The following is a 13,075-nucleotide window of genomic DNA, read 5'->3' on the forward strand; positions in this document are numbered from 1 at the left end:
AGAGAAAAAATAAACCTTACTAAAGCATCTTACAAAATAAAGATGCCATTTTATTGATCTCAAAGACTAAAGATTCTCGTTGATAAACATAGGCAACATGATGGAACATTTTCTTGTTCATTCACAAAGTTGGGTTACAATATTTTACATTTTTCTATAAATGTTTTCATTGAATATAATTTGTGTATACAATGTAACTAAAGAAAACTAATATTTAGGCTGCTGCTGGATAATTCCTTCCTCAAGCAAGCAAAATAACTTAACACACCACTTTTACACACAAGTCACTAAAGCATTTAACAAGTTAATGTAGACTGTTTTGAAGTAACACTTTCAACATTTAGGTCACAATGAAATAGTCACTGACAGATGAAGATCCAAGATGATGACCAAGAAGTCAGAAGAAAGTCCTCATGACATAACAAGACAACCAATACTAATTTAAGTAAGATGATATACATGTTTGGACATAAGGGTTAAGCTTTTGCAGCCATCAAACCCTCAATTTTGCAAAAAATATACAGCCAGCCTAATCTACACTTGAGAATGAACATCATTAACTTAACAATAGCAATAACAAAATCCCATGGTAGACTAAAAGTCATCCTCTCCCTGTTCAGGAACATAGAAACTAATTACTGGTACTGTTGTAACAACTGACGCCGAAAGATGTTTCTATGAATGTAACATAAGTTAATTTACACATCAAGCCCAACTCAGATAGGCTTTAGACATATAACCATAAGAAAAGTTCTTACTATACAATTGTATACTTTGATTTCATCAGACAATTTTGACTATGAAGGAAAAACAAGAAAGAATGAAATCAATTTATAGTAAACTAAAAAAAAAAGTATTAAATGGCAGCATCAATAAATTTATCTGTAATGCACCAGATATAGCATTTAAGAATACCAGTACTTTGCGTTTACAGTAAAATTAACAAGCACGATATATATAGAATATCTAAAAAAAAATATGACGATTTTATCAGTATATTACAGAAAATTTAAGAATGCAAATCTATATTTTTGTTTTAGCTTTAAAATCTGTATTTGGCTCAATTTTTTTTTTTCTATTGAAAAAAGAACAATTTTCTTCTTGTTAACAAACTATACAAGATATATTTTTGAGTATTTTTAAATGTAATTAGACCAGGTAAATTAACAACTATTCATAAGGCTCAATTTTAATAGATGAAGAAATTTTAATAAATTGATGAGAAAGTCAATTAATATGAGGTTTGTCAACTAAATGGATGCATTCACAAACATGATTGGATCAAACGTTGATATGCTTTTTTGTTTCAAGATGTATACACCATATGAAACACGTTAGCCCTAGCACTAGCCTGTTGGTCAACATCTGTTTTAGACCAGTGTTTCCCAAACTGTGTTCAGCAGAGCCCTAGTGTTCCGTGAGGCCTTAATAAGTGTTCCACGAACTACTGGAATAATTATCTAGTAGGCTACCACATGAATTAATCTCTAAAAAAAAAATAAGCAAAGTGTTCTGCTAAATAAATAATAATTATAGTTTTTATATAGCGCTACTCTCATGCTTAAAGCATGCTCAGAGCGCTATGGTCCAATCTCATGTGTGGACCAGTGTGTGTGGCGGGGGAGGAGATATCTGGGAGGTTTTCTGTGCTGCCTTTAGGCATTCAGTAAATACAACTCTGCTCGAACCTCAAGCCCCTTTCATAGGTAGCCAAGCTAAGTTCAAGCGTACTTAGTCTCTCGAGCACTCAGAATGAGCAAAGTGTTCGGTTAAGGAAAAAGTTTGGGAACCACTGTTCTAAACACTCAGGGTCCTTCAACAGTTTTTTACCATGATGAGATTCTGAAGTAAGTTTCTACTAATTGATCATGAAAGAAACTCTAAATGAAGCCTAAATCACTTACATGTATAATTTATGATTCTAAAGGGAGTCTGCTTATTTCATGGTACTTTTGAGTAGTTCTAATATACATGAATATACACACATGGATAATAATGGCTGATAGTGAATTACAAACATTAACACGTACCATGTGTAATATCAGGACCAGATATACAAGAACAGGGGAAATAACTCAGGAAGGGAGATAATTTTTTGAAACTGTTTTAGCCAAGCAATAGCAAAATAAGTTACTAAAACTGTACCAACATTCGTCTCCATCAAGCCACACTATAATATCCTCTTGAGGTGCTCCTGTCTCTATACAAATGTAGTTCAGATTACTAAAGCTATGTCTCTTGTGAAGAATGATTTTACTACAATGATTCAAATGCCTGCCTTCATTCCAATCTCAGGGGTTAAATATCTCACAATTCACCTTTAAAAAACCTACTAAACACTGTTATAATATAGAAGCTTGAATGCATAATGACCTGCATCAGGAGCTTAGAAGATAATATAAGAAGCAATCTATGGATGAAGTCCATACTGGATTTCCCCCTCCCCCCCCCCCCCCAAATGTTGATCAAATTTTTGATTCATCACACTTTAGTCAGCATAAAAATAGCAAAATTTCTAAGAGTAGCAAGCTAAATTTACTTACAATTTTATGGATAATACAATGGAATATGTAATAGAACCAAGGTAGACAATGTAAATGGCTAAATGTTTATATAGGTTACAAGACATTTCTAATGTTGCAATGCTTTCTCCAAAAAATAATATAAAATAAAAAGTTTGCCACATCAGAATGTTGTGGGGATTCTATGTGGCAATGCAAAAAAGATCTGCAAACATGATCAATAAATAAATGAGTCTAAATCAGGTTGAAAAAGAAGGGAGGTACCGGTAAATAGAATATTTTATTCTTCACTTTAAAGGTTAGGAGTCATGGAAAAATTGAATTATTAACCAGTTGGATGACTTATGATTAGTTTAGCTTATTTATTTATAATATTGAAGATATTATGTACAAGCTATAGTTAAAATTCAGCAATTGTTCTTTTTTCATGAAACTAAAACACATAAGACAGCTCACTCAAGAGTAATTTCCTGGCCTACATGGAAAAGATGAACAGAAAATGTTTTGATTCCCATTACAATAATTACAAACCATTATTATTTTCCCTAAATTTTGAATAGGATACTTTTAATACATTAAATTAATACATGAAATTATGAATAACTAAGAAATAATGTTTTTAAATTTATTTCAATGTTCATGAGTTCATGTACCACCATGTATATTTATTGATTCAGCAATGAATTTATGTAACTAAAAATAATTTTTAGCCTTTTTTATTGTGACTAAATGCTTAGAGCTATTAATTTGTAAATAAGTATATTTATTTGTTATTATTATCTATAAACCCAATCACAGAAAAGGAGGAAATATATACCAAAGCCAAGGAATAAAAAAAAAACACAAAAACACCCAGCCTAATGAGAAAAATGAGACTATCACATAACATGCAGTACAAAACAAACACTCATTAAAGCTTTTAAACTATTTGCCATTTGGGTTTAATGATAGCTAAAACAATGGACTTAGATTATCAGAAGGTTCTGTTCAGAAACCAAGAAGTTAAATCAAGATGAAATGAACAATGGGCTTATGTTTTATGCTAACTAATCACGGACATTTTGTATATTAACAAATAGAAAATCCACCCTATCATATCCCATTTACCCTGAGCAAAAATAAATAAAATAGGTCAATGTCAGGATAATGTACAAGCAGATGTTTAGGTAGGTCTATGGTGATAAACAAATCATGCACATTATCATAACTTTAGATTAGTGGCTGAAAGATGAACACACAAAACATGGAACCATAAATAAAGGAAACAAAAAGGACAAATAGTGGGGTATATACTCAACTGTCAGCATTAAGAAACTCTGACACTGGAAGAAAACAAAAGAAAACCAAATCAGTTCAATACCATTTGTTTTTTTGAAACAAGTTTTTTTTTATTAACAACAAACAAAAATTCAACAATAAAATGTTAGAATGTCAAATTTAATATAGTCCCCTAGCACCCTCACATTTGAGTAATAATTCCAAATTTTCACACGACAATTTTACCACAGCTATGAGTAAGTGATTTTAGTCTTAGAAACATTTTAATAGTGAAATGAGAACTTGAATATAATTTTTTCTATTAACAAAATCAAGAATAATAATCGATGCTTTAAATATCATGAGATGTATTGCTTAGGAAGTATTTGAATAATATGTAGAATTTAAAAACGGTTGACTGTACAGGCCATTTGAAATTTTGTAGATGGTAACAGACTTGCTCTGAAATCAAACAAGCTCTGCTGTTTTTGTGATAACAATTGAAACATTGCATACACTGATCTTAGGCAAGATGTCAAGTGATTTGAAATAATGAGCTTTAGTTCAGAGTACACAGATATTTTCAAATTCTCTCTAGGGCACTTTAGTGACTCAAACTATACGGATCAAAGCTGGGCATCCCTGATGCAATTCCCAAATGTGAATTACAATAACATTAAAATGTAAGTTTCTCAAGGATAGAAGGAAGAAATTCCTTTATCTTGTTTAGGTAGAAATCCCTTAAAGATGTAAGACAGAAGTCCCTGCTCTATGGCAAGTCAAGGAAAGACTAAATACTGTATTCTCCATTAAGACAAATTCTATTCCAAAAGGTGACATTAACCTTAAATTGTCTGTTGGGGTAAAACCTAAACAAAGACATTTTGTATGACAGGCACAATAAAAAAAAACCTAGAAGATTTACTTGATTAATAGAACAGTTTTACACAAAATGAACTTTCTTCTCAAATCAAACAAAACTAAATGGGTTTCATATTTAGTAAATGGCACTTTTTAGCCAAGATGATGTTATTTTCACAAATTCTATTTCTATTAGAGAATAATTGGAAGATAGAGCACAATTAAAGTGTATGATGTACAGGATACATTAGCATAATCTAGACCATGTTATGCCACCGTAAATTTGATTTTGTGCCATTAATTGACGTCATAGTAAAATTCTATGTTTCCACTAGATTTCCATAAATATACACAGACATTTTCATAAATGGTGAACCATGAAATAAGATTCTTCAGTAACACACTTATAAAATATCTTGACTACATATACACATAAAATATTGTACTACTGAAACTGGAAAGGGAGAATCAAATGCTGGTTCCACTCTTGCATCATATTAGTCAAAGTATTCCTAAACCATTCTAAAAACTATATTCTGCTACAAATAGAAGCTTAGAAATTGTAGCAAAATGATACATCCTCTCACCTCTAAACAAAATAAACAATTTAAATAATTTAACAATAACAGAAAATCTTTCAAAAGCATTAACACTACCAGACTGGTGGACCACTTTTTCTTTAATTTCCAAAATGGCCACTGTGTCAGTGAACGGACTGTTTTTTTTTTCCTCTATTTCCGATTTCATAAAGAAAAAAAAAAATGAGTCAAAATATAAAAATAACCAACAATCATAATAAAACTATATGTTTAGCTTTGCAAATGGCTGTGCCCATGTGTTTACATTGAATTTGTGTGGATCTACATGAAATTTTGTCATAAACACGAACCAGGCACACATAAGGTAGATCTAGGCTTGATCTTAGAAGACTCTTAGATGTAAAAACTTCATAAAGAATAATGTCTTTACTTCCATTTAATGATACTGTGAGAGTTTGATAAGAAAAAATCATGATTTCCATTAGGTCTAGAGCTTCAGAGATAGTAAGTAAAGAGAGACATGGCCCTCAGGGCATAGGGGGCGGTCTGCTTCAGGGGCTCAGGGCTGGTAGGGTTAATTTAGCAAAGAATTAAAATCAGTAGAATAGTGATAACTCATCAGAAGATACTTGAAAAAAAAATATTTCAAACACAATTACAATTTTTTATTACAATGTTACAAATATTAACAAATATCTAAAGGGAAAACTAGTTGTCAAAAACCTCTCATAATATTTCACAGTCAAGCAATCAATCTTTTCAATAGTCATGCCTAAATTTCTTTGTAACATAATTGCTGTCTCCAAAATCTGACACCACAGCCACTACGTTATGTAAGTTTAGGCAACGCACAAAGAAAACAAACTATTTTCACAAGCTTATATTCATAAATACAAATACATAGCAAAGAATGTCCTTACAAATGAATCCATGCAACATTATAAACAAAAAAATATGTATGATTAGTTTATAAAATTATTAGAGTTAAAAGGAGAATTTGATTTAAAGTGTATATGTTCAAAGGGAGGGCTTCATAGTTATTCAAAGAAAACTTAAATTCAACAGATCAATGATGCATTGAAATCCAAAACTTTAGTTTTAAATAATGCTCTATATAACATTCATTACATTAGCAAAAAAAACTTTTTGATTCCTTGTCAACTCAATTTTGTAGCTTATACACAAACAAAAATGGATGATTATTGATTATTGCTGCACTTGTAGAAGTGATACTTAGCTAGTGATGAAAGTGCAAGACAGTTTTAACCAAAACAGCCACCACATCAAGTTAAACATTCGCTTTCAACAAACATTCTAACCCTCTCTGTCAAACACATTCATTGCCATAAGAAGAGTATCCAAACATCCCTCCATAAAAAACATTAAAGTAAGGGCCAGGAGTGGGAACAATGTCTATCTCTTAAGATCTAATTAATGCTAAGCTAGTTCTCATCTCACGTTGAAGCTGAGGTCTTGTGTGTGTTGGTGAAGAAACTGCGGAGCACCAGAATCTGGCCAATGCCAATAAGAATGATAACCAGGGACTCTCCAATAGACCAGTACAGGACTCTCTCGTTCAAATCCTCAGCAAAGGCACGACCCTGAGCTTCCCTGAGTCTGTGGTGTGTTTGGTAATCCAAAACCGATTTGAGACTTTCAAAAATATTGACAGAAGACGTTTCCATCTGGGAAAGAAACAATTATTTTAAAAAACTATGATAAACAAATCAAAGACTATAATCAAAATGATAATTATTCTAAGAAGAAAGAATTACAAAAGTCACCTGTTTCTTGACAATAAATAACCTAATCATTAGCTCATTGGTGATGGAAATATTCAAGATCTGCTATAAAACTTAAATTAAACCTAGTTAAGAGAGGCTTTCAAATAAACCATTATCAAGGCTAAGTCAAGAAAAGATTTAAAATTTACTAATATCCTAGAAAAGTCAAGTACAGTTCCCCTTTCAGACCCTGTGATCTGTAATATAGAGGATGTAAAGCTCATCAGTTTCTATGGTCGAGGGCTAACGAAATTGTCATGTGGCCAGCACCTACAACCAACCACCTTTACTTTCCCCAACTAATATCAAAAACCAATTAAAACCAGTACAAAAAAAAAGATTTTTTAAAAATCCCAGTCCTCTTTGAGATTGAAACCCAATACCCCTCAGTTCAGTAGTCAAGTGCTTAACCACTCTGCCACCACACCCTGAATTCTAAGTCAAGAGAACTTTCATGAAAGTTTACAAATATACTCAAACCCAATGCCAAAAGATTCTCTGGAAAATTTGAAAAGCAACAACAGCAACTTTACCAAAGTCATGGCAGTCTGGTGGTCTCCCATCTCCTCTACCGCAGGTTTCTCATCTCCCACCTCCAGGTCAAAGTAAACAATTTTGTGGGTGAAGGTGGAGAACTCGTTGGAGAAGCAGAAAGTATGGATGCCCTTGTGCTGCGCTGTCCATGTAAAACTGTCATACTGTTTCTTAATGTCTTTATACAAAACCTGAAGGTTAGATAATGATATTATTTGCAACTTCTATAAGTTAATCATTTTCATAGAGACACACGTATGTATGCAATCAAATCTAAACAAATTTTTTTTTTCAGAAGGGGACACTGTATTAACTCTTTCTCTCCGTAATTATTTTCTCCTTTCCAATAGAATTATTTATTATGTTCATTTGTATTTAACTATCCTGTTATGATTAAATTTAGTTTAATAATAATAATAATAATAATAATAATAATCTTTATTATCCGTAAGGAAATGGGGTCAAATCAACGTTGGCATCGTCAAGAGAGTTAACAAAAGCTTAGCAAGAGATAAATCTTGAAACAAAATGAAAATATTTCATATTAAAGAGAATAAACCAAAACATCCTATAGTTCAGCCTAAATGCTGGCTGCTAAAATAAATGAACATTACAAAGAGTGTTTATACCTGGTAGCATCTGTAAAAATATAAATTTTTATGGGTTGAAATTATATCAAATTACTATATCATGGCATTGGGTATAATAGAAATAATATTCAGCCAGAAGTTGAATTTTCATTGTTAAAACCCAAGTTTTAAAAATATGCACACGCCCATAGGATGATGTGATACAACAATATACTTGTTTTAGAATTGCACTGAATGATTTCTTGTCCTATGTTTGTTTATGTTTTCTGTGCATTTAATTATTGTTAGATTGAATATATTAGCCTTCAGGCATGTTAGTGATTGGTTTATATAAATATGTCTTATGAACCTTATGATATATATGTAGGTATAAACCTTTAAATACCTTGGTACTATCCTAGACAATAAACTAAATTTTACTGCAAATACTGATTATATCAGCAAAAAAGGGCAGCAAAGATTACGACTACTAAGAAAACTGTCCTCGTTTAATGTTAGCGAAAAGGCCTTGGCTATGTTTTATCACGCTCACATCTGCAATATTTTAAGTTTCAATATCACTGCCTGGTATGGCAATCTGAGCATTAAAAATAAAAATAAACTTAATAGAATCCTAAATGCTGCTGGCAAAATCATTGGCAAAAAACAAACCCCATTTGGGAAGTTGTTTGAGACAAACATCTATAAAAAAGCTAAAAAGATCCTCGAAATAAAGAATCACCCTTTGTGTCAGGATTTTGTGATTTTACCATCACAAAAGAGATACAAGACACCGATAGCAAAGACAAACAGACACAAACACTCTTTTGTTCCCCTGGCAATCAAATCATTAAATAAGAACAATCTGGTACAAACTTTGTCACATGTAAATTATGAGTGAGTCTGGTGTGAATGTACACTCTGGTTTCTTATAGTTATAATGTTTTTTGTTTGGTGTAATGCACAAATTGTAAGACAAATTTCCTTACGGATAATAAAGATTATTATTATTATTATTATTATTATTATTATTATATATATATATATGTCACATGTTTATTATGTTTGTTTGATTTGATGAACTTGATGATATAAACTTGTGACACTTTAATAAATGATGAATTAAAAAAGTGCTGATATGTTTTTCTAGAGTTTTAATTAATTTAAACTTGAACTTGAAACAATAAATGTATGTACAAAGATAAATAAAGCAGATACAGGATTCAGTAAAAATGATCAATAAAATGAGTAACTATTTACTTTAAAAACTAGCCACATCTAAGTCTTAACTTTCTAGCTCTCTCTCTCTCTCTCTCCCTCTCTCGTCCCAAGCTACTACTCCTCCTTCTATATCTTTCCTTAGAATAAAGAACCATGACACTCTCAATACCCATCCTTGACCCTTTTACATTTATTTCCCTTTTAATTGTTTTTAAATTAAACTTAGTTAATTGTTTCCCTGCTGTAACCTTGAACTAAGTTTTAATCGGCGTCTTTCTGGCATCTAAGCGTGACCTAATTTGAGCTAGGTAAAACTGTCCTCATTTTGTGAACAATGAGGTGTCACTAGGGACATGACAATATATATATATATATATATATAAAGTGAAAGCAGTTTAAAAAAAAAAGACAAAAAAAACAACAACTTGGCTTTAAATAAAGACTCACAAGACATGCGTTTACATCTCACCTGGCCATTGGGAGCTGTAAGTTCCATATCAACATCATAGTTACCCCCTGTAATGACCTATATCAAAGATATATGCATAGTTGATTTAGAACAATTCTTAAGTTTTCTGTACATATTAATTTTTGTCCCTCTTTTTAAGTATAAATATTTTAGTTTGCCATATTTATCATGGGCACACCTGTGAGTTTTTTGCCAATAAATTTTAGGCTTGCAAGAATTGCATGTATAGGAAAAAAGAAGGTGGAACTAAAAAGGAACTTTATAGTTTATCTCCTATTCCTAAATTCTGAAGATGAATACAAACCGTGCCATTGTGCAGGATGTTTGGGCTAGGACATAATAGTCTTCCTTTCTGAAGACATGTCTAAAACTTGAAAAACTTAAAAACATAGGGTCTATAATAATCTATATAAAAGTCATCTTTAAAATCATTCCAATAACTGAAACAAAATAGACAGCTAGAAAAAGTTTTTATATAAATGTGTTGTTTTTTTATAGATATAGTAAAATCGCATAATATTTGTTTTAATAAAATAAGTACATGTCTTAATCACAATGTTGTTCTGTTTTAATGGCTTAAAGATCAAAAGGCAAAGTTATTTATTTTAGAATGGGGTCTCCTCTTTGAAACAAAGCATTGATGTCTGCATTATTATAAATTATGCAATCTCATCAACTAGCCAAACCCGTGCCACTCATCTTATGGCAAATCAAAACATTCATGCAAGGATGGGGATAGCTCATACACATGGATTGAGATTTCTAGATCAGCTACCTGATTCAAGATAGTAAAGGCAAAGGTAGATCTAGATTGCCCAACATCAGATATCAATCATCACCAGGATGGATGGCTGGTCATATGGTATGCACAATGAACTGTCATTAAGACTTAAGTCATCCTGATGGACAATACCCTGCCATCCCCTGTTGTCCTGCAGAGTTTTGGATTAGGTCTTAGGAAGAAGATTATATATTTTTATAGTAGATCTAGATCTATATTCATTGAGAAAATTGACATTATATAATATTATATTATTATTTTAATTATATTAATTAATATTCAATTATTTTGTCTTTATAATCATGACATTTATATGATTTATGTATGATATTAGTAACTAATAATTAGTAATTATTAGTTAGATCTAGATTTAATATTCGTAGGATTCTCATTGTGGTCCACCCGTAGCCTTCTATCTATGATATACCCAAAGCTGTACTAGTTTCTAGATATGCAGATAAATTTAAAGCACCTGAAACTCAAGTGTAGCTTGTTCCCCTTGTTCAACATTTTCATAAAAACACATTTTTTCATTATCAGGAAGCTCGAAAGTAAGTTCCCCCGACATGGAAGAGTCAATGAATAAAATAAATAAAATTAAAATCACAGTTGATGGATTCATTTTTAAAACAAGAAAAGGCTTCGGCTTCTAACGTCCTTCCAAGTGCACTAAACAAATCAATGTTAATAAACTTTACAAAGTAAATATACACAGAATGACGTGGAGGAGCCGGTACCTTGGATCCTCAACAACAATAAACTGATTCCCTTTCCGGTGAAATCAGCACAAACTAACGTAAAATGTATATTACCCGAAAATTACCGATATCAAAAGCATATCTACCGACAAAATCCGGAGAAAATGTATGATGGGACTTGGATGGGACCCAGTCACGCTTTGGACCGACTGTCACATTTTCATAAAATATCCTGGCGGGACGGCCAATGTCCCCCTTTCATTAAAAAAAAAAAAATGTCGATTAATGCGTTTGTTTCTAAATCTGACCGCCTTTCGACGTTACTTATTTATCTTATAAAATACGTATTTCATGTTCGCGCTTCGGGGGCTTCTATATATTATCTTATATAAGACAGACGTTAATTTAAAAAAAAAAAAAAGAAAAAAAAAAAAAAAAAAAGAAAGCCAAGTCATTGTTTTTCCTGGTTGGCTCAGGCAACCCATTCCATGTTCTAATAGCAATAGGGGAGAGGAGCATATTTGTACAAATTTGTCCTAGCATATGGAACGAGGAATTTGCCTTTGTTTTTGTGTCTTTATATTTGAGGCTAGAATAGTTTCTACTTAGAGACATTCTACCGTCTTTTCTGAAACTGATGGTCGACTCCCCGAGTTTCTCTGTGTTATCTTTTTGATTAACCATTTACAATATTTTATGACTTGATGTATCCTTCGATTCGTCAGTGACAGAGTAAGAAATGTCGGAGAGAAAACGAGCATCGATGTTCAACGGGGACCTATACAGGCAGAGATCCGTTTATAAAAAGGCACAAGGAATCAACAACGCAGTGGAGTGTGATGTATGAAATGGGAATCATAGTTTTCTGTCCAATATGATGGACTATAATTTGCCGAGTAAGAAGCAGCCGATACGACAGCATAATTAGGCCTATAGCTTTCAGGTGGAGTGCACTGAAAAATGTTCCATACTGAAAAAGTTTGAGAAAGATTGCAATTATCGGGGTTAAAACATAGTAGGCCTAGTGAAAATGAGTTGTTTGACGACATTAACTATGTGGTAAAGTTCTATGTGGTAAAGTTCTATGTGGTAAAGTTCTATGTGGTAAAGTTCTATTCTCAAATAGTTCCAAGAAGATGCTTGATGGTTTCAAACTTTCCTTCATTTTCGTCAGAAATCTTTGCCTTGCGGAGAAATACAACATAGGCGCCTCTATCGTTGAATTCGTTTTGTGCTAACCAGGAGTCAACGCTGTTACTGAAAGATTATTTCTTACTTTCCTCCAAAGTGGCCCATTTGGAGGCAGCCTCAACGATCCTTTAGATGCCGGCCCATCGGTCATTTATTCGCATGCCCATATGCTCAACCTGCAACCATGGGCGTGGGCGGGATTTTTTTCGTAAAAGGAGGGGGGGTGGAGAGTGATATATCTTCGTTACATCCAGTCCTTGCATTTTTGAGAGCCTCTTGCTTGAATAGGTTCTTTCAGGATTGAGTGGAACGACAGGAGCTACACCTCCCTTGGTAGCAGGGGGAGTGCTCTAGCATTATTTCCTGTATTTGAAAATAAAAAAAAAATGCATATTCTGAGGTGTATGCAGCACAATATCCTGTTACTCTTCTATTGTAAAATTGTTATGGGCGTGGGAGAAATAACCCCAACATATTTAGCCTATCTGTGATTTTAATTCCCAAGTTAATATCACAATAAGTCTTATCTTATCTTATATAATACTGACGTTACTTAAAAAAAAGAAGATGCATCTTGTCATGCATGTTAACCTATTACTTTAATTCTGCTATGTCACTGGTTTTCCTGGCTGGCTCAGGTAACCCATTC

The 13,075-nt window shown here is 32.5% G+C and overlaps 1 protein-coding gene across 1 annotated transcript; it reads right to left on the reverse strand.

Moving 5' to 3' along the window:
• Positions 1–12: 12 nt before the first annotated feature.
• On the reverse strand, positions 13–11,307 carry LOC129924075 (transmembrane emp24 domain-containing protein 7-like). Its single transcript, XM_056017864.1, has 5 exons — positions 11,010–11,307; positions 9,757–9,813; positions 7,497–7,688; positions 6,638–6,864; positions 13–3,844 (listed from the first exon to the last, which is right to left on the reverse strand). Exons 1-5 carry the CDS (start codon positions 11,157–11,159, stop codon positions 3,829–3,831), a joined length of 642 nt encoding a protein of 213 aa, XP_055873839.1. The 5' UTR covers positions 11,160–11,307; the 3' UTR covers positions 13–3,828.
• Between the last annotated feature and the right edge of the window lie 1,768 nt (positions 11,308–13,075).

This window comes from Biomphalaria glabrata, chromosome 18, assembly GCF_947242115.1.
Source record: "Biomphalaria glabrata chromosome 18, xgBioGlab47.1, whole genome shotgun sequence".
Taxonomy (NCBI): Eukaryota; Metazoa; Mollusca; class Gastropoda; family Planorbidae; genus Biomphalaria; species Biomphalaria glabrata.